Raw genomic sequence first — 27,133 nt, 5'->3', positions numbered from 1 at the left:
TATGTTGAACCATTCTTGCATCTCAGGGATAAATACCACTGTGTCATGTTGTATGACCCTTTTAATATGCTGATGAACTCAGTTTCTTCATGTTTTTGAGGTTTTCTGCATCCATGTTGTCAGATATATTGGCCTGCGGTTTTCTTGTATTGCCTTTGGCTTTGGTGATCCTAATCTCATAAAATGAGTTTGGAAGTATTTCCTGTTAGATTTTTTTTTTAGAAGTTTAAACATTGATATTTGTTCTCCTTTGAACGTTTGGTAGGATTTACCATTAGATTCATCTGCTGAAGCCGCCTGGTTGTGGGCTGTTCTTTGTTGGGAACTTTCTGATTACTGGTTTAATCTCTTTACATGTAACTAATCTGTTCAAGCTCTCTGTTCTTGATTCAGACTTGAAAGTTTTTAGGTGTATAGGAGTTTGTTTCTTCTCAGTTGTCCAGTTTATCAACATATAGTCATTTATAATAGTCCTTCATCATCTTTTCCAATTTCTGTGGCATCAACTGTAGTGTTTCCTTTCATTTCTGATTTTACTTACTTGAGTCTTGTCTTGTCTTAGTCTAGCTAAAGGTTTGTTTGTTTTTATCTTTCCAAAAAAAATCTACTATTTCATTAATTTTTTTTCTATTGTTTTACTGTTTTATTTATGTCTAATCTGCCAACTTTGAGTTTGGTTTCTTTTTCTAGTGTAAAGTTAGGCTGTTTGAGATCTTCCTTTCATAGAAAGAATATTAGCACTTATCAGTATAAAATTTCTTAGTACTTCTTTTGCTGCATTCCATAAATTTTGGTATGTTCTGTTTTCATTTTCATTTGTCTCTTGTTGGATCTTCTTTTATCCATTTTGCCACTCTATGTCTTTTGATTGTGGAGTTTAATACATTTATATTTTATATGCTTTATTCTTAACCTCAAAGTGAGTCTGAATTCACTTCCATCGTATTTTGTGGATGTAGAAACTGAGGCTTCAAACGCTTAAGAAATTTGCTCCCATATAACATTGCTAGTAATGGTAGAACTGGGATTTGAACCCTGTCTCTGTGGCCCAAGCCTTTAACCTCTGCTTTTTCCTATAGAGAGGACAGGGCATTTGGACTGAGCTTAAAGAATAGAGGCCTGTAAAGTGGGACAAAGAAGGAGGAATGCTGAAGACAGAAATGTGGGCCTGTGTGGGGGGAACAGTGCACATCCATTCTGGGGAGTGGCAGGCAATGTGGTGTGGCCTGAATGCAGGTCAGTCAAGGATGTTTGGTAGTGGAAAATGGGACAAAAAGTGAGAGCAGGAGCCTGTGAAGACTGGAGGCTGTGTTGAGGAATTGACCGTCTTTCAGAATCAGTAATTTTCTTTTGGAGAGAGAATTTGCACATTAACCAAATAACTCTGGTGGTACAGAAAGAACTTTTGGCTGTTTTTGGCTCATTGTATAAATTTTGGTAGATACGAGTTGCAAAACAAAACAAAACAAAAGCACCTCTTCAACGCACTCATTTAGAGGCAGAGATAGTAGGGAATTATAATGCCCTAAAGAGAGCTGGTGACGGTCGTGGCTTGGGGACGGATGAGGACTGCTAGTTTTTGGAGGTCTCCTAGAGGCAGAATGGATAGGATTCAGTGATCACCTGGGTCTGTGCTAGAGGAATAGGGAGTCCTTGCGTATGATTTTGATGCTTCTCACTTATGCCCCTGAATAGACATATTTGTTCAGATGGAAGCTGCAAATGTTTGGGGTGGGGTGTGGCCATGTGGTTGGCAGTGAAAATAAGTTTAGTTTTATTCATGTTGGGTTTTATTCCAGGTAAGTACATGGATAAGTCCAGAAAGGACTGAGAAATTGGGAATGCAGAACCTCTTAGGAAATGTGGAATTCAGGGACAAGGAAAGCTAGAAATGGATGGTTGTGGCATCAGCCACCTTGTAGAAGGCAAAGAGAAGAGGGTGGGACCCTGAAAGGTCACTAAGATTTGAAAGCAGAAAGCAAAGTAGGTTCTTCCAGGAAGGGAGACTAGGGAAAATCAGAGTTGAATGGGGAATAAAGAAATCAGTGATCCTTCATTAAAAATAAATAAATTAAAACTACACTGAGATGCCATCTCTCACTAGCTAGATTGGTAAAGAAACTAAAGCTTAACATCATATTATGATGAAAGGTTGGTGAGAACACAAGACAATGTGACTACTATGATTAAGAATTTGACAGTATCTAGCAAAATTCTCAGACATTGAGGAAGCTGTCAAAGGCTACCAAAGTAATGTCAAATGGACATAGAAGCCAACTTGAAGTGTCTCCTACTAGCCAAAGATGGGACAATTGAACTACCAATAAAAATAACTACAGATCGATTGATTACACATTAAATAAGGTTACATCCACAAATTTATTATGATACTTAAAAAAAAAAATCTGTATTGAGCATCTTTGGAAATCAGCCCATTCTTTTGAAAATCGATAATAAGAGTCAACCATTTATTCTGCTTTTCCTATACAAACTGGTAAAGGGAAGTTGATGAGGGGAAGTCTCTATGTATCAAGGTATTGACTCTTTGTTTATGAATAAATTGCAAATAGTTGTTTTCTTAAAAAGCAAGAGAGAGAAAAGAAAATGCAGCTTATTAGAAGCCAAGTCAGTACCTTCAAGGGCCCAGAGGAGTAAGCATTAGGCCAAGCCGAGGGACTCACAGGAGGCTGCCACTGATAACCCCGAGGGCTCTTTCCAGAGGGTGTTGGAGTCAGAGGCCAGATAACCAGTTCTGGGCTGCAGAGCGATGGGGGGAAATGGTGGTAAGCAGAAGCTACTCTTTCAAGAACTTTGACAGGAAAGAGAATGGAAAGAAAGATATGGTGATAACTTGAGGAAAAGAATTGAGAACATCCCCTCTCTTTAACAAAAAGATTGATGATTTGAGTATTTTTGTAGGTTAAGTAGATTTATACATGAGAGAGGGAGACTGACAAAGCAAGGTAACAAGGTGATTAAAGCTAAAGCACAGGTGCTAGAGTCAGACAGATGTGGGTTCTCATTTTGGCTTTGCCATTCACCGATGTTGTGATTTGGGGCCCAAACTTTGGTTGACACATTTATCATTGGGCCGGTTTATGACTGCTGTGGGGGGCTGTTGGTGCTGTGCCGTGCTCAGTCTTGTCTGACTGTGACTCCATTAGTCCGCCAGGCTCTAATGAAGTTTAAGTGAGTAATAGATGTATAGTACGAGACACTGGGCTTGTATAAGTAAGTATTTGGTAAATGGTGGCTGCTCTTGTTTCTATTATTATTATTTAAGAGGAGATGGATTGAAAATGCAGGTGTATGGTAAGAATGGCTCTAGATGGAGCATCCTGATGATAATCGGAAAGAGGCATTTTCAATTTTTACTGAGTTAGCATGGGTTCCAGGATGAGGGGACTGGCAGGGGTGTGATAAGGGAATGTGACAAGGGTGGCGAAGGTATGGGCCACTTAGGCATTGTGAGGGGTGTGTCCAGCGGGGCATAGTAACTCAGGATAAGAAAAAGGCTGTGGGACTGCAGTAAGGGCTCAGTTGAAGTGAGATGTTTTCATGGTGCTAGCTGCGTGGTGTGTGGCTAGCCCAGCAGCAGTTGGCAGCCTAGAAGGAGGAGTGGAGGAGGCAGGAGGGCCATCTTCATGCAGGACTGGGTGTGGCTCGACCAGGTGAGTGAGATGTGCAGAAGGGTGGATTACAGGGCGTATGGGTGAGTGTGTCATTAGAGTGACGGCTGGTGCACTCCTTACTGGGGAATGCAGCAGAGGCTGCCGGCCTGGAGAAAGCACATGGTCATGGGGTTAGAAACCTTCACAGTTTTGTTTTTTTTTTTTATAGTTTTAATGGAGATAGATGTGTGTGTTGTGTAGAAGAACATGACATTGTGTTTAGGGAGTTGTATTTCGGGGTTTCAGATGTTAAGTGTGGTAGAATTCTAGGTGCCAACAAGATCATGGTAAGGGCAAGTGTTGGAGGTGGGGGGCTGGATGGGGTTGGATAATGGCTTTCCTGGTGAGGATTTGATATGAGTAGAAAGGATGTGTGCTTCTAGGGGTGATAGGGCTTTAGAGTCAAGTTTTGTATTTTTCAGGTTTTGGGGTGGTCTTACTTGGAGGAAAAGAACTGTAGAATGGATTGGCTTTTCAGAGGTGTTGACTATATTGCATAGTGAGTAGTGAGGGCAGAATGTAGGGTGGATTGCAGAGCCACAGGACAGAGAGAGCTGTTGTTGAGATAAAAGATCAAACTTGGGTTGCTGCCTCAAGTTCTTTTGAGGAATCATCAAAAACAGAGGAACTTTTAATAGCGCTTCCCTGGATTAATGTCTGTTCTCTGCAGGGCTGTCCTTGGGCCCAACCATGGGCCAAGACTTGTGTGTGCAGGGGGAGAATGGCTGGTGGAGGAGAAATGGTACCTTTCCCAGGGAACCCCCAGGTTGATGGATGCTTACATTGACGTCTGAAGGTGATAGTTGACTCTCATATTCTCCGACTCTGAGGAGATAGAAACCGGTTATAGAGGAATGGAAATGTGATACAAGTGTGTGCTAAGTCGCTTCAGTTCTGTCTGTCTCCTTGCAACTCTGTGGACCGTAGCCAGTCAGGCTCCTCTGTCCATAGGATTCTCCAGGCAAGAATACTGGAGTGGGTTGCCATTTCCTCCTCACAGGGGATCTTCCCGACCTGGGGATTGAACTTGTGTCTTTTATGTTTCCTGCATTGGCAAATAGATTCTTTACCACTGGTGCCACCTGGGAAGCCTGGTGATGCTAGTAGGTGGGTTTTCTTTTTAAAAACTAAAGATACCTGATTTGCTTGATGCATGTTAGTTACTTATGTGCATGTTTAGTCGTTCAGTGGTGTCCAACTCTTTGCGACCCCATGGATTGTAGCCAGCCAGGCTCCTCTCTCCATGGGATTCTCTAGGCAACATTATTGGAGTGGGTTGCCATTCCCTTCTCCAGGGGATCTTCCCGACGAAGGAATTGAACTGGGGTCTACTGCGTTGCAGGTGGATACTTTACCGCCTCAGCCATCAGGGAAGCCCCCCTAGTTACTAATAGCTTGACCTCATTCTCCTTAACAATGAATTTCACTGTGTTCAAATTCCAGGTTAAACCCTGTTGATGGCCATTGCGATGTCTTCTGTTCTTCACTGTTGCCAAAAATGTTGTGGTTAATGGCCTCGTACACAGAGTCCTACACTTTCAGAACTATTTCAGTTTGTTTTTTCTATTTAGAGATTTGTTTCTCCGGTGCTGTGTCAAGGCAGTGAACTCTGCTTGGAGTCCGTTCTCTCTAGTTTGGAAATGTGATTTCCAGTGTGTGCGCTCTTTGTTTACCACAGTCTTGTGGCAACAACACGGGTTGCATGGAGGCTGTTACACTGGGGTCTCACATGTGCTGTGTACCAGGTGTACAAAAGCCTCGTGAGTTTTTTGATGCCTTTGATGAAGATGCCAGGAAACAGGGAAAGCTCTGGGATTGTACAGGGTTTTACATAAAAGCTGAAGCAGCTGTTGTACCCTAGGCATCTGGGATGTAACCTTGTTCCTCCCCTGCTTTTTTCTGGTGTTCTTCGAACCTTCCCTGTGTAGGCTCTGAGCCAGAAGGATGCTGGTGAGGTCCCAGGCGGTTCCCCCTCCTTGAGGCTGGGGATAGGACACCTGTGCCTTCCCCCATCTAGCCCCAGCTCTAGTCCTTCCTCTAAACTCCCCAGGAAAGTCGACACAGCGCCCTTGCCCAGATCCCTGTCTGCAAACCAGACATTCCAGCTGCTGGTCTGCAAAGCTGCTCATTTCACAGATACCCAAAGGAATGTGGATTTGAATTGAGATCACCTTCTTGGCCAGCTTTGGAGCCTGGGAGAAAAGAGCTGCCTTTGGAAAAAGCTTTAGCTGGGATTTGTTACTTGCAAGGCTGGTTAACAGTCAGGCTGAGCTTGGAGGTTATATTCCCCATAGGAGGGCTCGAGCTGGGAGAAATAGTCCCATTCTCTTGTATGTGTTTGTGGTTTTAACTATTCCCCCTCCCCCGCCACCCCCATCCCTACAGAGTGCATCTCTGACTGGCCAGGGCCTGGGAGGGAGCTGGTGGTGTTCCTGCCAGCAGCTGTGACTGGACAGTGTGGTTGCCTTTTATTTACTGCCACCCACTCTCATTCTCCCCACTGCCTGAGAGAGAAAGAAACACTGTCTTTCAGTTTTGTGATGCTGTCCCAGTAGTTCATAATTGGATGTATAAGAGTCAAGACAAGAAGCTGGGGTGGAGGCAGGAGAGGGGCGTGGGGTGGAGTTTGTTGGACGATCTGGTTTCCTTTCTCTTAACTGTAAGGAGGGTACTTAGAGAGTCAGTCTCTTTCTTTGTGTTCACACACACCCTCACTCCTTAGCCTTCTCTGACTTGTAACACCAGGGAGGGTGAAGGGTAGGAGTTCCATATGCCTTGTAGTCATGAACTTGTCTTTCTTGGATATGAGTTCTTAGTATGGTAGTCATAAAAGGCCCCTGAAATGGTCTGCAAAATTGTGTGTTCACGTGTTTCTTGAGACAGGGTTCATGGCTTTTATCAGATTCTCAGAGAGGTCTCTTACTCCTAAGAGGAAAGAACCTCTGCTTTGGGATTTGAACCTTGGACTACCAGTAGGAAAAGCAGTAGTTGACATTCACTGGGCTCTGACTACACACAGGGCATGGCTGAGCACCTGACATGCATTGTTTCAATTGAGCTTCCAGACCTTCTGAAGGAGAGTATTATGATTATTATTTTTGCAACAGTGAGGATGCAGAGGCACCAGGTTTTCAAGAAGCAATAATCACACCTTGGATAAAGCTCATTGACTATGATACCACCACTCTGCAAAGCTGGAAGCACCAAGAATAGCACATTGGTTCCAGAATGATGCAGTTTGCTGGAGCTGGGACTTAACACAGATAGTCTGATTCTAGAACTCTTAGCTAGTCTTGGTAGGACCTCCATACCAAGCCAGAGAGCTCTATAATGACTTTGGGACGCAGCTGGCTTTAAAGTTCCTTTCCTTCATTTCTCCAGTGCTTGAATTCTAGTACACACTTCCATTGGCCCTGATTAGCACTTTGACCTACCGAGTTTCCACATCCCTGGAGGGATGGGGGAAGGAGGTTGCCTTTGGGAAGTTGCATCTGTTTAATTTTGAATCTTGGTTCTGTGATTCAGTTGTCCTCAGTGAGAGCCCTGAAGCAGAAACCCATGGCTTTACCTCAAGGTTACTGTGAGCATAAAATAAGATGATCATGTACCTGAAAGAACTTTGAAAGCCACGAGCACCATGGGATTATGTGTCAGGATAGTGACATCTGTATTTTCCTGCAGAATGCAGGCAGCTTCAGGCCTCAGAGGGACAGCACCCTCCTGGTCCAAAGGGTATGAGACCTGGGACTGTTTGTCGAAGCTGCCTGTGGTCAAAAGTACGTTCTGGACAGAATAGGTGGTGATGTAACTGGCTGTGTGTGTGTGTGTATTGAAAAATCCCTCTTTACTCTTTCCTCATTTCGGGTTTGTCCTTTGAGTCAAGTCAAATATTTATCGAATATTTCTGAGTACAAAAGTAGTGTATGAGAGACTTGTGAGGGATACAGAGGTAGAGCCCCTTTCGTTATGAAGCATGCAGTGTTATCGGAGAGCAAGGACGGCCTGAGTGTATATGAAGGGAGACGTGTGGTAAGTTCAAGTACAGACCACAGTTGGGGCATCCTGGAGGATTTCAGGAGAGGGGGGACCTCCAGGTTGGAAGAATGGAGGCAGGTACCTCAGGCTGAGGGATTTGGACACTTCGGTTCATGGAGCTCGGGATGGTGGTATTGGGTTGGGGATGAACCAAGAAGACTAGGGGTCTGATCTCAAGATCTGGGAGGGCCTGGAGTTACTGGGAGCTTCTTCCTCACACGTGGGAGCTGCATCTTTTGGTGGATTGTCCAGGATGGGTCAGAAAGGGGAGCTTGATGCCAAAAAGCTTTGCTTTTTGTTTCTGCAGCTGGAATGAAAATTAAATGTGTTATTGACAGTAATTTTTGAACAGTTGGGCTGGGCTGGGGAGACCACACACCTGGTTTTCCCTGTTGGACCTTGTGCCTGGGGTTTGGATCAGAGTAATGGGAAGATCATGTGTTGTTACTTCTTCGTTTCTTTAGCCCCTCGTTCCACATGCACAGCCAGCCCCTAACCATACATCGGACATTGGAAGTGCTTAGTACATACTTACTTTTTACTTGGTTGGTTGCTTTGGGGAGAACCAGTCTCTGTAATAAAGTTTAATTTGAGGCAGTAGTTTCTAGTTCCTCAGGCAGCACTCTTAATTTGAGTTGATTTGAGTTGCCAATATCTTTCCTTTCCTTTCTGAGGCTGTCCTTTGTAAAAGTGCTAATTATCACTATTTGGGCCATTAGGTAGCAGTTGCAAGGAGCCTATATCATCCATAAATAGCATTGTCGACACTTAAATAATTGAAAATAGGCTCTTCAGTTGAAAACCTGTTTAGACCTTCTTAGACAGCCCCACTATGTTCTTTTACTAAGGTTTTTTCTGCTTCTTTTGTCAGCATACTGTGGGGGTGGATTCACCCAGGGGCCCAGGTCAGTCCCAGTGGGGTGTCTGTCCTGGTCTTAGGTTTCTAACAGAAAGGCTTAATGGTAACAGCAGTGGGGATTTTCAGAGAATACTTCAAAGGGAGTCTGGCTCATGCCATACAGGGGGGCAATTGCCTTTACTTGTTCCAAAATTGAGGTGAACCATTTCTAGGAGAGAGGGAATGGCTAGACAGTCTAGAGCAGGGTTGGCAGCTTTTATTTTATACTTTTCAAGTGTCTATACTGTTTGGATGTTTTTCATCAAGGACTTATAACAATACAAAAATTATATAATAATAAAAATAATAATGTAAAAATTGAGTTATGATACTACAAAGTAAGGTAATTAAATACAAGTGGACAATAGAATGAAATTAGAAGCATCATTTTGTTATGGCAGTACCACAAATATTTGCTAGCTTTATGACTGACTTTTCTCCGCTGTGGAGTCCAAGCAGAATGACACCCTTAACTCCAAGTTGCAGGTATTCAGTACGTGTATCACCTCAGATGGCAAACCGGATTGTGGATTCTGCAAGGAGCATCCTCAACAAGTTTATACCCGATATCTATATTTACACAGACCACATGAAAGGCATCAACTCTGGGAAGTAAGTGTCTGTGCATTTTGGGAGCCTAATTCTGCAGCCTTCCTAAGCATTTTTCATACACCTGGTCTCTGATTGACGCTTAAGCTGCCAGCTCTGAGGTTGGGCAGCCAGAGGAAGAGTGATTCACATTTTTTTTCCTTCTGACTTACTGCCATTGTCACCACCAGTACACCTATCACATGGAAAACATCACCATGCCCAGGGCTGGGTGATGAGGGTTTGAGATACCAGCCTCAGGGAATTAAAACCCAGCTATTAATAAACAGTGCCTCCAGCTTTAAATCCCATCTGCCCTCTGTTCCCACTATAAAGTAAAGTAAACAAAGTTCTCCCACCCTGAGTAAATAATAATTTAGGGAAAAAAATCCTTTGTTGGTCTAAGTGCCAGTTGGCTTCTCTCTCCATCAAGGGGAACGACACCCTTAGAGCCAGAGAAACTTGTTATTACAGATTTTAATTTGGTTTAGTTAGAGCCTTTGTGGAAAACCTCACATTAGAACATAAAAAAAGTTAATAATGATGATCTATGTAATGAAAATATCTGTTTTAGGCTTTTGTTATATATTTAGAAACCACTGATTTTTTATTATGAAAATATTACATGTACAGAAAAGTTGGAAGGATAATACAGTGTATATGTGTATATTTTTCTTACTTGTAGGTAGAGATTATTTTGCCAAATATGCTTTCCTTGTATGGGAGTTTTCTCTGTTTTTGCTGAGCCATTTTAGTGTGAATTACAGTATCTTTACACTCTGGACCCGAACTTTGCAGGTTGTATCTTATAAAAGTAAGAACATTAGAGATTGACAATTGTGAGATAAGAAATCAGTTTTTTTCCTAAGTTGTACCACAGCTCATCCTTTTATAGTCCTTCCTCTGAGCTTTCTTTAACCTCAGCAAAAGAAGGAAAGAGAGGGGAAAGAAGGGGGCGAGTGTGTTATGAGATCTCTGACCTTCATGAAGCCTAAGGAAAAGATAAAGGAGATTTCACAAATGCAGTGGTGGCTCCTTGTCCAGAGCAACAGAGGAGGTGATGTCAGAGCTTAGAGTTGGGAAAGGATTTGTGCGCAAAGCTGGCCTTTTCCCTTGGAGTTGGAAAGGTCAGTGATGGTCCCAAACTTTTGGTGTATTGCTCAAATACCATTGGTGTTGTCCTCATTCCTAACATGTGAGTGATAACGCCTACATCCCCAGGTTACTGTTACTGTAAAGATGAAAAGATCCCATATGTAAGCCCCTAATGCAATGCCGGGCACATAGTAGGTGCTGCAGAAATGGTAGCTGCTAATGCCTGTCTTGCCTTTTCCCTCCCTTCTTGGCTGCAGGTCTGGAATTATGTGTCAGCTGTTTTCTGGGGAGAGGGAATTACAAGGGATGGGGGAGGAGGTGGTGTCAGCAGCTGTCTGAATGGCCTGATCTCTTCAGTGCCTTGTCATCTGGCCTCTCGCTCTACAAAGAAGCAGAGCAGACCAGAAGACTGTGCTCCCAGCTAGAATGTGGCTTTTCATAATGCCATCATTGACCAGCCGACCCTAGTGCTGCTCAAGGCCCATGCTTGCGAATAATGAGTAGGAAGCTCACATGTGTATGGAGATGTAGGCATAATATAGCCTTGTTTTACAGGTAAAATTTACCTATAAAACCAATGCACGGTGTTAAATTTGCATTCTGTTTTCTAAATAACAAGTTACGGTTGGCAGACAGTGATCTTCCTTCTCCCTTATGAAATTATAGTCATGAGTAGGTCTTTTCCTTTTCTCATTCACTGAAGCGTCCTCGTAAGTTAAGCTTGCTGAACTCTGGGAGTGAGAGTCCTGTGGGAGCCAGCAGTTCTTGGTGGCCTGGGTCAGCTCTTGGTCTGGTGCACATTTGTCCAGCCTGGTCCCATTTTGATTCCCAAAGTCATGACTTTTTGAAAAATCTAACCCTTTATCAATTAGAAAGTTTTGGAGCCCGTTATCTATAAACTGTACTAATGCCATCTTCAGTGAGGTCACTTGGTGATCAGCTGCTTTGTCAGCATAACTTGAAATAGGCCTGATAATATACATAACCCAAATTGAGGGTTTTCTGTAAAACAAATGTGGTATCAAATGGAACAATCTTGATTAAATGTGAAGTTCATTGTAATAAGTACACATACCTCAAAAATTTTCCACACGGATGGAAAAATTTGGAAGTGCTTAGGAACTACAAGTTAAGTGGGTTAGAGCGGTGATGGTGGCTTGTCTCCTGGCCCTTCCTCCCTCCTTTTTCTCCTTGTCATTTTGTGCCACTGCCTCTGCTGATGAGCTGGGCACCCCCTCCCTCCTCCTGGTCAAGTGAGTCATAGGCAACTTGAGATTGTGCTTTAAATGTCCCATGATCATGCTGGGAAGTACAGTGTTAGATTGTTGAGTGTGACTCAGAGTGCCCTGGGACCTGTGTTCTCACTGCTCCCTCTTCCCTTGGCAGGTGTTATTAACCCTTGGCTGCATAGACAATCAATTTTTTTTCTGAAACAAATATTTTGGGTAGTTTTGTGCTAGATGCATAGAAGGTGCTTCATGAACACGTATGTTGAATTGTGTTAAAGGAGGCAGGGCTGTATCGTGCTTGCATGTGGAGTGTACTGCTGGGAGCTGGATATAGCTAACCCTGGAACAACGCTTGGATTAGGAGTGCTGAACTTCCCTGTAGTCAAAACCAGCAGTCGGCTCTCCATCTTTGGTTCCTCTGTATCCGGGGTTCATATTTAATGAAAAAAAGATCTGTGTCACTGGATCCGAGCAGTTCAAACCTGTGTTGTTCAAGGATCAGCTATATTTGTTTAAAAGGCACTGAGCAAGGTAGATGTGAGGTGTCACGTCTAGAAGTTTTGTGGGGAGATGCTTGTGTTTATTATTGTCAGCTGATTTTGTTTTACATCAAACTGGTTGTCACTGAGCTTCATGAGAGCAGGGGCCTGTGTGTGCCCCAGTTCCTGGGTATGTAGAAACTTTCTCCTAAATGTTTTTTGTGTGCATGAGTGCACGAAGCATATGTGGTCCTGGACTGGAAGGATGTTAGGTTCTGGCTGCTGGTGGCCAAAACACCTGGCGAGAGCATGATACTGGCTTCTGGATTATATTCATTGAATTCTGAGTTAGCGACGTCCCGTGGGGACAAAAACATAAAGGTGTACCTTCTCTAGGCCCTTTTCTCCTTGGGTGGTCTTTCTCATCACAGGGCAACAACTTGCTGTTTCTCAAGAAGAGCTGTAATCAGGTGGTCTCCAGGCTGCTTACATTTCTGGGGTGGTTGAGTGAGGGCCAGGGAAGTGGAGAACTTGCGTGGGCTTTGGCTTCTGGAAGATCTGTTTGAAATGCATATCAGTCTCTTTCTGGCCGTGTGGACTTGGTGCTGGTTGCTTGATTTGTCCATTTCCTCAGTTGTAAGGTAATATTTGATGGTAATATTTACTCTGCAGAGTCATGTCAAACCCCTAGCTCAGAAACTGCTGAGAGTAGGAACTCAATATCTGGTAGCTGTTAGGGAGGCTGTATGCATGGAGTGTTAGGAACTCACACCGTGTACGGTGTGGGGGAGGGGAGGGCTGAAAGGGAAAGCAGTGCAAATTCTCATCACCTTTGGTTTTGCCATGTGTGTGCTCTCACTGAGTCATGTGTATTTCCAGTGTGAGCTGGTGGGAACTCTAATAAGGCCTGATGTAACCAGACAGAGTGCCATCAAAGGGATGTTTGTCTTCTCTTTTGACTGGTGAATGCAAACCCTGCTTCATACGCTGCTCACTGTCTGTGCCTTTGAACCTCCAGGTCTCCGGGCTTTGGGCTGTCCCTGGTTGCGGAGACCACCAATGGGACTTTCCTCAGTGCTGAGCTGGCCTCCAACCCCCAGGGCCAGGGCGCAGCGATGCTGCCTGAAGACCTCGGCAGGAACTGCGCCAGGCTGCTGCTCGAAGAGATCTACCGGGTATGTCCTCAGCTTCTGCAGGCCTGGGAGAGGAGCACCCAGAAGCAATTCCCATGTTTCTTCATTAGCAACTTTCTTTCTCTTTTAAGGGCTTCAGTCAAGGAGTTAATCTCTTGCTGCCCTTTAGACAGTTCAGCATTAACTAGCTTAGTGGGTTAGCTGACTAGTCAGTGAGCAGAGGCTCAGCCACATTGGTTTGGTAGAAACAGCAGGTAAGTTTTAACAATCGGGAGGGCAGAGAACTAGAACAGAGTCATGCAAGAGAGAGGAGATGAAAAATGAAGCAGGTTAGGCAGTGACTCGCCAAGTAAAGGGCACACACTGCCCTGCCTAGAGCAGGGACTTTCTCTCAGCCCCCCAGTCGTTGCCACGCCATGGGTGAGGGCTCGTTCTCAGATTTTTCAAGAGAAACTGGAAAGCTGGATTTGTATGTGACAGTTAATTCAGATAAAAAACAGTGTCATTAGGCTCGACTTTGCATAGTGTTTGGGAGCATTGACGACTGTCTAAGGAAGGCAGGCCTGTGTCAAGAGCACAGTAGGGGCTTGGGAAGGTGAGGCAAAGAAAAGGTGACAGGAGATGCTGAAGACAAACCTGCACCAGTGGTCATTTTGCTTAGACATTCGTCAGTGCTGCTGCCTCTTTCCAGTGGAACTGGGAGACGTGGATGTATCTCAATACAGAACAGCCCAGTGGGAGCCCACAGGCACAGCTGGAATGTGGGTTTTATATCTCCATAAGTGGCAGATTATAAGCCTCAGGGTGAAAGCACAGTCTACCAGTCCCCAAGACAGAAAACATGCAATCTGGATTAGGTTATTTTTTTTTTTTCTTTGCTCTAGTTAAATTCTACTTTAAACCATTTAATTGTGGCTGGACTGTGTTTTTTGTTTTAAATCATTAAGAAAATTTCTTTTGTGTGGATCTGTGATCTTTAATTGCTAAAAAGGATGAAGATGCTTCATGTTTTTATAATAATTCTTTGTAAAGTCTGTGATGTGACATGATTTAAATGAGTAATAAAAATCCATCTCCTTTGGTACTGTTTATTTTTTACCAAAGTTTTAATCCTCTGATCTAAGTCCTCTTGTTCCATTTATGTCTCATCAGTTAGCAAGTCCTCTTGATTCCATTCCAGACTTTCTGGAACTACCCTAGCCTATCCATCTCTCTGCCACCATCTACTACCCTCTTCCCTTCCACACCAACCTCCTCCCATTAGACGTACTGGCTCTCCTTTCTTACAGAGAGGAAATCCTTTCCACATTCTCTCCAACATCCTCTTCAGTCTAAATCTCCCCCTAAAACAGTGATCTGATCTTGTTACTCCTTTGCTCAGATACCTTCACCAGCTTCTCACTTTCCCAGGATAAAGTCAAAACCCTTGACCCAGTGAGAAAAGCCCTGCCTCAGCCTTCCTGCTCCGCCTTGTCCCTGCAGTTCTCCTCAGAGAGCACTCAGCCACTTTCAGGCTGGCCTCCTGGCTGTTCATCACTGGTCCTGGGTCGTATTTTCCCCCATCCTCCTGTTCTTCTTCCCTCTCCAAATCCTGCTCATCACTCCAGGGCCAGCTCAAATCCCCACCTCCACAAAGCCTCTCTCTGGAGCCGGGCGAGTAACTACCTCTGCCCCACCACCTTGGCAGTCCTGGTGCCCTCAGTGGCATAGCTTCATCTTCACCTTGACCTGTTACTGGCTCCTGCTCACACCTCATAGTGACATTGAAGCTACTTGGCACAAGGATCATAGCTTCTGCTCTTGGAGTGGCCCCACCACTCCCTCCACGGTGTCCTGTATACAGACCCTAATATATTTATTTAGTAAAGTGTTGGTTCAGCGCATAATAAAAATCAGTTGAGGAACTTTCCTAGTGGCCTAGTGGATACGAATCTGCCTGCCAAGGCAGGGGACACGGGTTCGGTCCCTGGTCCAGGAAGAACCCACATGCCTTGGAATAACTAAGCCTGTGTGCCACAACTACTGAGCCTGTGCTCTAGAAACTGTGCTCCTCAACAAGAGAAGCCACTCCAATGAGAAGCCCTCACACCGCAAGGAAGGGAAGCCCCTGCTAGCTGCAACTACAGAAAGCCTGCACAAGCAGCAATGAAGACACAATGCAGCCAAAAATAACAAAATTAATAAAATAAATAAAAATCAGTTGAGAATGGCAGAATAGCACTATAGTGATAGGAAGCAGAGACTAAAAAGATCAGTTTTAATTTTATGAAACGGAGTGAGTTCTGTAAAACAGAAATAGTGTTGTTGGTCCATATATTCTCCATGGGGTCAGGTTTTCCTTTTAGATGGAAATATATGTGCTATAACTCTTGTTCTAAAATTTGCTAAAGGAGATGAATAGTGTCCTTTATCAACTCAGGTAGATTTAAGAAGAGCAGTAGATTTTCATAAAGTCTGGCTGGAGGATCCACTTCCATTGTAGGAAGTTTTAACGGCAGAGAATGAGTGTCTGCATGTGGGAATTGACTTACTTCCTACCCTACACACATTGAAAAGGAGAGAGATGTGCTCACATAAGCAGCAGTGGGCGACCACCTAGCCTGTTCAAAGTCTGGGAGATTCTAGCCTTGAATGATGAAGTGTCATGGTTAAAAACTAGATTTCTTATGATGTGTGCAAAATATGTTGATGTGCAAGGTGATCCTGCTTTCGCTATTTACATTGCAAGTTTAAATTGTTTTTGGAACTTCCCTGGTGGTCCAGTGGCTAAGGCTCCATCCTCCCAACACAAGGGGCCCAGGTTCAGTCCCTGGTCAGAGAACTAGATCCCATGTGCTGCAACTAAGAGTTTGCATGCCACACTAAGTATCCTGCATGCTGCAACTAAGACCCAGTGCAGCCAAATAAATGAATAAATATAGCTAACTAACTGGCTAAATAAATTGTTTTAAATAAAGTTATCCCAGAAAGAATGATCTGAAATAAAGACATTGTTTAAAGCACAAATGGAAACAGCAGGAATGCACACATCAAGTGTAAGAATGGCTAAAGTGGTTGAGAAATTCAAGAATGAAAAAAGAAAGGCAACCAAAGCAGTTATACTTCAGGAGAAATTTTTGAAAAGAATTTTGTTCTGCTTATTGATTTGGAGGAACAGGGAAAATGAAAGATAATGCATAAATAGTAAGAGTGGAGGGATTGGATTTGGGAGGTTCTCCAGTTCTAAGGCACACAGGAAGAGCTGAAGAGGGGAATCTAATGGGACATGGCATGGAGTTTCTGAATGTAATTAAATAAGTGTTTCAGGTAAGACCCTTGAAAAGGAAAGGTCCTCTCATGTCAGATTACCTGTGGTGGTCTCTGAAAGATATTAATGGGTAGAAATGTCATTCACTTAACCCTTGTTAATTACCTGTGCTTTGCCTATAAATGATTATGCCTTTTTGCTTATAGGTCCTGCTATTGGTTTAATTACAAAGGGAAAGTTTCATTTTTCCTTAGATATACCTCAGTAAACTTCAATGTTTATTGATTCTGATAGTCTCAACTCTTACAATTATTTTGATTAACTGTTTAAGCCCCTACAGTTGTTAATATGAGGATAAGTCTTGAAAAAACCCTTATTCTGTTTTATTATTGCTTGAACTTTGCAGTCTGCTCTTCTGTGTGTCTGCTCTGGACATCTGTGTCCTTTTTTTTCCTCCCTCTGTTTGATTGGTTTTTCCATTATCTGACTGGTACGATATTAATCTTTAAAGTGTTTTTATTTACAGGGTGGATGTGTGGACTCGACCAACCAGAGCCTGGCTCTATTACTCATGACCCTTGGACAGCAGGATGTTTCCAAAGTCCTGCTCGGACCACTCTCTCCCTACACGTGAGTTGTTTTCTTTCAGCCTCCTATGCTGTCCACTTCTGTTCCCTGATAGCTCAGTTCGTAAAGAATCTGCCTGCAATGCGGGAGACCCCAGTTCTATTCCTGGGTCAGGAAGATCCCCTGGAGAAGGGATAGGCTACCCACTCCAGTATGCTTGGGCTTCCCTTGTGGCTCAGCTGGTAAAGAATCTGCCTGCAATGCGGGAGACCTGGGTTCGATCCCTGGGTTGGGAAGATCCCCTGGAGAAGGGAAAGGCTATCCACTCCAGTATTCTGGTCTGGAGAATTCCATGGACAGTCCATGGGGTTGCAAAGAGTTGGACACGACTGAGCAACTTTCACTTCATTTCTGTCTTCCAGTTGCATGAAACCACAAAAGCGTTATACTGAACACCATCCTGTGGACACCTGATTGTACTAATCCTAAATGAGCTGGGGGTTGTCATTTTCATCTGGTGTCTCAAGGATTCAGCCTTCCTTTCTTTCCTGCAGTTTCTTCCTCTCTATCTGTCGCTCCCTTAAAGCTGCGTGATATGTATTTGACAGTTCTGTCTGTGCTTTAGACCTTATTTCCATTTTCAGTTCAGTCGCTCAGTCGTGTCCGACTCTTTGCGACCCCATGAATCGCAGCACGCCAGGTCTCCCTGTCCATCACTAACTCCCAGAGTTTACCCAAACTCATGTCCATCGAGTTGGTGATAACCATCCAACCATCTCATCCTCTGTCGTCCCCTTCTCCTCCTGCCCCCAATCCCTCCCTCCCAGCCTCAGAGTCTTTTCCAATGAGTCAACTCTTCGCATGAGGTAGCCAAAGTATTGGAGTTTCAGCTTCAGCATCAGTCCTTCCAATGAACACCCAGGACTGATCTTTACGATCTCCTTGCAGTCCAAGGGACTCTCAAGAGTCTTCTCCAACACCACACTTCAAAAGCATCAATTCTTCTGTGCTCAGCTTTCTTTTTAGTCCAACTCTCACATCCATACATGACCACTGGAAAAACCATAGCCTTGACTAGACGGACCTTTGTTGGCAAAGTAATGTCTCTGCTTTTTAATATGCTGTCTAGGTTGGTCATAACTTTCCTTCCAAGGAGTAGGCGTCTTTTAATTTCATGGCTGCAATCACCATCTGCAGTGATTTTGGAGCCCAAAAAAATAAAGTCTGGCACTGTTTCCACTGTTTTCCCATCTATTTCCCGTGAAATGATGCAACCAGATGCATGATCTTAGTTTTCTGAATGTTGGGCTTTAAGCCAACTTTTTCACTCTCCTCCTTCACTTTCATCAAGAGGCTTTTTAGATCCTCTTCACTTTCTGCCGTAAAGGCGGTGTCATTTGCATATCTGAGGTTATTGATATTTCTCCCAGCAATCTTGATTCCAGCCTGTGCTTCTTTCAGCCCAGCATTTCTCATGATGTACTCTGCATATAAGTTAAATAAGCAGGGTGACAATATACAGCCTTGACGTACTCCTTTTCCTATTTGGAACCAGTCTGTTGTTCCATGTCCAGTTCTAACTGTTGCTTCCTGACCTGCATACAGGTTTCTCAAGAGGCAGGTCAGGTGATCTGGTATGCCCATCTCTTTCAGAGTTTCCCACAGTTTATTGTGATCCACACATTCAAAGGCTTTGGCATTTCCATTTTGGAGGTATACTGTTTATATATAGTTTGGGTGTTATTGTTAGTTTTAAAAAATTCCTCTTTTCTCTAGCTATAGGAAAAAAGACTGCCTTTTTGTCCAAAAGACAAAGTTCATAGTAACACCACTGGACTAGGAAGGAAATGCAGAAGTGAGTTTGAGGCCAAAGGGTTGCTGTCAGAAGTTGACTGCTGGATTATTAAAGTAGGCATTCTCCAAAAAGAGCAGATCTTTAGAAGACTTGAATTCTAAACAGCACAGTGAAAAAGCATTCCTGTGAACAGCCCCTTTGAGCACTGATATCCCTGTACGTGTGTCTGTGTCCTTGAAGATTGTTCTGGAGCCGCCTGTGGGAGGGTAGCTTGGGAGGAGTGGGCCTTGGGGGCAAGGGAATATTCAGGTGGGTAAGAGACTGAACTGCCCTTTTTCGGTTATCATGGTACCGATGCTGTGTGTCTGAAGGGTACAGTACTGTGATAACTGAAGAATGGCAGTGCCATCACGTGGAGGAAGGGGCGGGCGCGCCCCCGGGCCGTGCTGCCGTGCGCAGGGAGACCAGGGGACTCTTCTGGAGGCTTTTTTTTTTTTTTTCCCCTGTAAGTTGATGGTGGAAAGCTCTCTGAAACAAGGAAATGGAAGAGAATACATTCTGTTAGCAGTGTGGAAAGACAGATAAGCAGAAAACTGGTGAGGACCACGTTATCTCCTGATAACTTGTGTAAAGTTAAATGTTTCACAGGACAGGAAATCTGAAATTGACTAGTCCTAAATGACATGCTGACATGAGGAATCAACATTGCTGAGAGAGACTTTACAGTTAGCACAGCACCCTAAGTGCAGAGATTGGCTTTCCGGTGAGGGTTTGCTGGAAGTGACTGGCGGCCGTGTGACCACCACAGCCCACTCCAGCTTCTTAGCCAGTCTCACCGCTGCTGCTTTCCCAGCCTTGGTTTCGGGGCCTGGCCGCTTACCCAGCCTGAGGCAGTGTCTAGAAATGTGTGTGGTCGTGGGGCATGGGGTTTGGCAGAACATTATGTGAAAAATGGAATGTATATTTTTATTTTTCCTTGACACTGTTTTTTTTTTCTCTCACTTTTAGGGTTTTGTTTTGTTTTTTCAGTTTCCTACAGAGCCTTGTATAGTCTTTTTAAAAAGTCAGCAAACTCTGTGGAGATGGTGAAGATGTGACTGGACATTTTAAAAAGTTCCTGTGTCCTTGACACACTCCCTCACTCAACATTAATTGCAGTGTCTTGTCTTCCAGAAACCTTGCCTAAAATTACACATCTCCTGGAAAACAAAGTAGCCTGCTCTGAATGGAGCTTTACAGAAGTGGGACAAATTGCAAAATTTTGTGTTTTGAGCCCTGGGGCTGGAGCTCGCAGGACATGTTCCTCTGGGTTACCCACATCCCAGGGCTTCCTGCAAGAGGGGTGGCCAGGGGCTTGGAAAGGGCAGCCTCTCATCTTTCAGTAAACTAGCACAGGGTGGTGGTGGGAGGGGGTCTCTTTTTGAAAACTGTTTCTGTTTGGGACCCTTCTTCCCTTAATCATCATGGAAAGCTCCAGAAGCCCAAAGTGATGCAGGTCAAAGGTGGGAAGAAATACAGGGCAAAGGTGGGAAGAAATACATGAGCTGCAGGGCAGACAAAGTTATCATCCCCTGTTTACATACAGGAGTTACATACATTATGTTAATGGTGAAAAGGACAGAATCCACTGTCAGGTAGATGGTGGTGAGGGGACAGCTTATCCCCATTGGATTCAGGAACTTTGGAGACCAAACTATCACACTTATTTTTATGTGCAGTTAAAATAATAAAAATCTGCTTTCTGTATGTAACCTCAGATTTCTAAAGAAAACCAGAAGCAACATCCTCCTTGGTTTAAAGAAATGTATTTCTTCTGGCAGTTTGCACATTTTGATTTGTATAAATAACTTTAAAAATGTATTTACAGAGCACTGGGATCAGGCAGGATAGTTTTTTTTCCAGCAGTGTTGCTTTCAAAAACCCTTTCTGGAAAATAAGAGTCCCTTGTTTTTCTCCTTTCATCTTCTCTCTTATTGCAGGATGTGACTGGTAATGATTTTCTGTGTTACTTGAGAAAGTAAGTCAATATGTGTGAAATTCTTTGGGAAAGCCAGAGATTTTTTCTTCCCCTGGTAGAATGAAATAGTATTGGATGACATGGTGGTAATATGGATAATCTTATTTCGTTTCAGTTTGTGGAGTTCTGGGTGGTTTACAATTGGTAATGGTGATTCTACGTTCTCCTCAAAAAGCTTAGTTTTACAGTTTGGGGACAGTTTGTACTTCATTTAAAATTATGGTTACATATCAATGAGCGTCTTAATTAGCACTTTCAGAAACTGTTTATGATCGGAGACTGCAGTGACCACGGCTCTCTGTGTTCTTCCAGTGCACTGGTGTTGGAGCCCAGCCTATCTGGATTTCAGTTCTGGCTGTACCTTGCGGCGCTGGGAGACCATGGACAAGGTCCTTGGCATCTCTGAGCCTCAGTCTCATCCATAGAGAAAGTCATTGGTCCTGAAGTCATGGGCTTGTGGAGGTGGAGTGAGTTTTTTAGAGATTGGGTGCTTAGCGCTCTAAAAAGCATGCCTGGTGAAGCTCCATCAGTGCTCGACGCACAGGGAAGTCCAGTCTCCTGTTTAGGTTATTTTCAACACCAGGAGGAGTTGCTTTGGGTGATCTCAGGCCTGAAGTCAGCTGTAAATTGTCTATCTCTAGATCTGCATCCACTAATTTTTAAAATTTATGACAGCTTCCTTCAGTCACGTTAATAAATAGATTATACATATTTTACTTACTGTTCCCAAGAATTCTGTAAGTGGATGTTTATTTAACAACATTTACAGTGTTCACTGTTGGGCAGGTGTTGTTTTAAGTGCTTTACAAATAACAAACTCATTCAGGTTTCATGATAATCCCACAAGGGTTTAGATAAGGACAGGTATTGTTGCACACTCTATTTTACAAATGAGGGGATTGAGACACAGAGAGGTCGAGTCACATGCCGAGGGTCACTCACACAGTCAGCAACTGAGGTTTTTGAACTCTGACGTCCTGTCGCTGACCCACTGTGCTCTTCAATAAACTGGGATTCATGTCTGTTATTGGACTCCAGGTGCCTCCCTGCCTGAGCAAGGGTGCCATGCTATATCTTCTCAGAGTCCTTGTTTCAAATTGTCATGAAATAATTTCCTTCTGTCTTTCTTTGGAAGTCTAAAGTAAACCATGTCACTTTGTTTTATTCCAGTTTTAATCATTGACATCTTTATACGATTTTTGAAGTGCTGGGGAGTGAGAGCCCGGTGTCCTTGTCAGACGCTGACTGATGGGGTTGGCTAACCCAGCATGTAGCACAACGATGTGAGGATCAAGGCGAGTGATGCGCAGGAGTACTGGGAGCTGCTGGTCGAGCCTGCTGCTCTTTGGGTTCGTTGCCTAACTGCTCTCTAGGAGCCAGCACAGCACATGCTGCTATATTTACATCTGGGGAGTGGTTTAAATGCTGCAAAGCCCTGCCAACTTACTATGCTCTTTCAGCCACAGAACACATTTGGAATATGGTAAAAACAAGTGATATCCTTACTTTTCAGATGAAAAAGAGGTCAGCCACCTGCTCATAGTTAGTTCTTGGCTGCACTTGGCCTGGGGCCCACATCTCGTGAGAGTGCCGCCTGTCTGGCTCTCTGTTTCCTGTTGCCTTAAAATGGAGTTTAATAACATCATTTCTGGAGCAGAGGTCAGTGGGCCTTTTGGAAAGTTGCTCCGTGGCAGAAGAAGTACCACCAATACATCTAAAAGCTGCCGTGTAGTGACTTCAGTGGGCCCCATTGAGCAGATTCTCTTCCCACCCCCAGATCTTCCATCCCCTCAGCTTGCAGATCAACTCCTTAGACCCCAGAGGTAGGTGATTCCAGTGTCTGAGAGGCTTGGTGGAGCAGTGGGCAGGACCCTCTGGCATGGTTTGGTCTGTGGAGCTGCCAGAGGGAGCTCACTGTGACTCCTCTCACTGCCAGGCTCTAGCAGGCTTTAGAGGGGGACCTGCTAAGAGGGGCTGTATTTTAAGGGGCAGTGCCAGGCAACCTGGCAAGTTCTAGGCAATTGGGATCAAATGGGCAGATGACCATGAGCCCAGTGGCCTTCACCTGTTGACCAGTAGTGGTGATGGGAACAACCTGCTCTTGGAAAATATCCAGGAAAAATTACCTCTGTGCTCTAGGAGTCTCTGAAACCTGCTTGTCAAATGGACTTGAGACATTCACAAAAAGTAGGTTGTTAATATGTATGTGTATATATATATAAATCACTTTCTTCTGGGGTGGGGGAAGCTCTCTCTGGGTACTTCTCTGAGTCAGGATTTAAATTCTCTGCACAGGAGTTGCGTAGTCCCAGTTGCCTAAAATGGTTAATCTGAGAAGCTGCCAGTCAGTCACACCATGTGGGGGTTATCGTAGAGGAGCAGCAGGGCTGTCCTCCGTATCCCCTGGGTGCCTCTTCTGCCTGGCTCTGTGGCTGGGGTGTATATCTAGGAGGTGTGGGTCTATTGTATGGTGTTTGGAAGAGAAGGAAAGGTGAGTGGTGCCTTGAGGGCCAACATGTGGCTGCGGCCCTGCTGAGCTATGCGGCTGTGGAGGAGGATGTGGACCAGCCCTGAACGTGAGGCGGGTGAGAGGGGGGTGAATTTATTCTGTTTGATTTTCATTTTCTTAAGGAGATTATTAGGATTCCATATTGTCTGAGGTTATTTCTCATAGCAAAAAAAAAAGCTATGTTTTCTTTTTGCTATCCCATGCAGCAAGAGACTTGGGGATAATGAGACTGGAGGTGAAGGGGATCATTAAGACATACCTTAATCCAGCCCTTACACAGTCTTCTTCAGACTGGCTGGAGGGTTGGCAGAACATTATGTAAGAAGTGGAACGGACTTTGCTTTTTCTAACACTTCCAAAGGCTACAAATATCCCATGCAACTATTCAGGCCTGCACACTCAAGCCTGTGTTTCTGTCCTCCTTCTCCAAGAGATCAGAAGCAGGCTGCGGCCTCTTAGGAATTCTGCCAGATGGGGAGGGTGTCTGGTTTTTCTAGCACAGTTGAGCGATTCAGGTGGAAGAATGAAGTAGGCTGGGGAGGCTCTCGGGCCTGTATTAGAACCAAGGCAGCAGCAAGAGAGAACAGGCTGTTTGCTTCTTAGAATGCAGACAAGTGGGTGAGATGGCTGGCTTTTTCTTCGTTACTGCCAGCTGGAAGCTTTGCCCACAGATGTGACTGTTTATCTGTGGGTTTGATGTGTTTGTTTTCTTTTTACCCTAGGGCAGGGTTGTAAGAGTTCTTTATATGTTCTAGACACCAGACCCTTATGAGGTAAATGATTTGCAAGTATTTTCTCCCTTTCTGGACATGTCTCTCTACTTTCTTAATAATGTTCAGACAAGATTTTAATGTTAATGAAGTTCAGTATATATCTATTTTTTCTTTTATCACTCTGCTTTTGATTCTGTATCTAAGAAATCATTGCTTAACCCAAGATCATAAAGATATTCACCTGTTTTATTCTGTGAGTTTCATAGCTTTAGCTCTTGCATGCAGGTCTTTGATCTGTTTTGAGTGAATTTTTGTGTGTGATATGAGGAAAGGGCCTAGCTTCATTCTTCTGTGTGTGAAGTTGTTAGAACACCATTTGTTGAGATTATTCTTTTCTTGTTGAATTACCTTGGCACCTTTTAGAAAATTATTCGACCATAAATGTGTGAGCTCATTTCTTGACTCTCAGTTCTGTTCCATTGGTCCTACATGTCAGGATCAGTATTTTGGAAGCTCTTGGGGTGATTCCACATACATTCTGGGTGGCGAGCGTTTGGACAGTTTGGGTGGGAGGCAGCACAATGCCAGGTTGCTGAAGTACTTCATGAGAGACGTGCAGATCGTCTGTTGTTAACTAAACCAGTGTTTCCCAAATTGGGCTGGTAAGAGTCACCAGCGATGGGGAGTTACCTGGGGAGACAAGGCCTGGTAAAGGGTGGAGAGGGGACCTGTGGCCTGTAGTTCTGGGCTCTCCGACGTGGACATTTTCTCTTCACCAATTGCCAGGTGGTTGAAACCTCCAGGAAGCTGCTTGTTTAGTGAATTGTGGTCAGTCCTATGGTCAGTGTGCTGGAGTGACGCAGGATGTGCTAGGCCAGACCAGTAGAAGACTGTATACCTGAACCATGATCCTTCCACAGAATTGTTTTTCTCACAGTATTCTTGGGGTGAAGCCATCACTCTGTCTTAAGGAAGATGACAAGAGAGAGCTCCTTGGAACTCCTGTCCATGTTTATTGTGAGCACTTCCCTGGTCACCTTATTTAGCCTTCTGCCATATATGGGGCTTCCTTGGTGGCTCAGAGGGTAAAGAATCTTCCCCACAATGGGTGAGACCCAGGTTTGATCCCTGGGTTGGGAAGGTCCCCTGGAGAAGGGAATAGCTACCCATTCCAGTATTCTTGCCAAGAGAATTCCATGGACAGAGGAGCCTGGCGGGCTACAGGCCATGAAGTTGCAAAAAGTCAGACATGATTGAGAGACTAACACTTTCACTTTTTCTGCCATATACACACAAATATTTTATACCTACATTTCCTTCTCATTTGCCTTGTTTATTTAAATTTCTGATTATGGAGGAAGTATATATAATTCAAGGACATTTGTGTTGTCTGCCCCACTAGCCTGAAAGCTTCATGAGAGAAGGGAGTTTTGGTTGATGGGAATGTCTCCAACACCAAGGACAGTGCCTGGCACATAGTAGACACTCTAAATATGTTGAGTGAATGAAAGGCCTGTCAAGATCAAACAGTGGAGAGGGCAGCTTATCTCTTTCAGCATCAGCAGCAGTCACTCTGCTTAGTTTTAGCTTCACGATACTGTGAATCATCAAAGTATGTGTTTCTCTGTATGAACCACTTGAAGATTAATGCCATATTCATGTCCATTCTAATGTGCTTGTAGGACTAACCTCCAAACTTTTCATTTATTTACTGAATTTGTCTTGTGTGCATCTCTGCAAGCTGTCTAAAATCACCTTTGAAATCTAGTAGGCTGTAAATAAACACTGTTTAATTGGTTTTGATGAGAATTTCTTAATTTCAATCTTTCCTCCTGATCTTCTAGGTTGGCAGAGGAGAAGAATTTTTTTTAAATCAAATTCCTCTTTCATTCTTCCCTCCTTTTTTTCCTCCTCCCTTTTTTTAAATTTTAATTTTTATTTTTTAGGATAGAATTTTTGCGGCATTTGAAGAGCTTTTTCCAGATTATGTTTAAAATCGAAACCAAGCCATGTGGTGAAGAACTCAAGGGAGGAGATAAAGTGCTGATGACCTGTGTTGGCGTTGGCTTCTCCAACCTTAGCAAGACCCTCAAGTGACATTGTCAGAAGATGAAAGGCCCAAAGGCTTCTAGACAACGCAGAAGCTGCCAAGGAACCAAAGGGACCAGATTCACCCAGGACTTTCCTAACTTTCTGTTTGAAAACAATCAGGATATCCGAACAAAAGACGTCTCTCTACCTTGTGGTTTTCAGCCATTTCTCTGGGGCAGACATTCCTCAGGAGGCCCAGTCACAGCGGGAGCTCCCTCTGCTTACCTGGATGAAGAGTGTGCCTTTGGGACACAGTTGTACTGCTGCAGCATCATGGCTGCGTTTTAGCACTGCTTCCTGAGCCCACATCCTCAGGCTTCCGCCATATGGCTATCTTGCAGACCTTTGGAGTTTCTTACAGTTCCTTCTGCAAGGACTGACCCCCTTGAATCTTGGTTTCTGTGTAGGGATTAAATGAGATACTATGAGTGGAACCCCTTTATGAATAATGTCATGTCATGCAAATGTCAGAAACTGGTGTGTTAGACTATTTTATCCCTTGTCTTCTGAATGGACTGCTATCTTGGAGATACACTGCTCCCCATCTGGTTCATTGTATGTGGATTTTGGGGGAATGAATGACTAGGGAGTGCAAGGGTCCAACAAAAGTTATTGGATGTTTTCCATATCTCGGGTGTGCTATGCATGTTCTCATTTTATTCTCCCAATAGCCCAGTGATGTAGATTTTATTATCTCCACAAGAGAAATTAAAAAAGGATATTTTGTACCTTTTGAAACTTGCTAATATAGTGATATTAGCTCTCCTGATTTCAAGATCTAAGTATCAGAGTCTGGAATTTATGCTGCTTGCAAGCTAGTAAGGTAGATTATTACTGTTTAATGGATGCTAGCAGAAAACATGAAAATCTCATGTCATAGACAGAAAGCTTTATTACTCAGAGCACAAGAAGCAGCATGAGCTTCACTGGTTTCTTTCTCCAAGTCCCACAAGATGTGGAGGGTCTGCAGGTATGCTATGCACACCAGTGGTCTGCATCACAGGCAAGGAACATGCACATGTGGGAATTCCACCTCTTATAAGCCTGCTCTTTGTTCCAGATGGGG

General features: G+C 44.0%; 1 protein-coding gene across 3 annotated transcripts in view; it reads left to right on the top strand.

The window, feature by feature from the left end:
* Nucleotides 1-26,805, top strand: part of RCL1 (RNA terminal phosphate cyclase like 1) — an 89,376-nt gene extending 62,571 nt beyond the window's left edge. For all 3 annotated transcript variants that reach the window (XM_043890893.1, XM_043890892.1, XM_043890894.1), the window contains 4 exons: nt 9,091-9,216; nt 13,014-13,170; nt 16,902-17,005; nt 25,923-26,805. In XM_043890893.1, the coding sequence (XP_043746828.1) occupies nt 9,091-9,216; nt 13,014-13,170; nt 16,902-17,005; nt 25,923-26,073 (538 nt within the window). In that variant the 3' untranslated portion in view covers nt 26,074-26,805. The remainder of the gene's footprint in view (nt 1-9,090; nt 9,217-13,013; nt 13,171-16,901; nt 17,006-25,922) is intronic.
* The last annotated feature ends 328 nt before the right edge of the window (nt 26,806-27,133 follow it).

Source organism: Cervus elaphus, chromosome 29 (assembly GCF_910594005.1).
Source record: "Cervus elaphus chromosome 29, mCerEla1.1, whole genome shotgun sequence".
NCBI classification, from domain to species: Eukaryota; Metazoa; Chordata; class Mammalia; order Artiodactyla; family Cervidae; genus Cervus; species Cervus elaphus.
The sequence above is the reverse complement of the archived record's forward strand: the minus strand, read 5'-3'. Positions and strand labels throughout refer to the sequence as shown.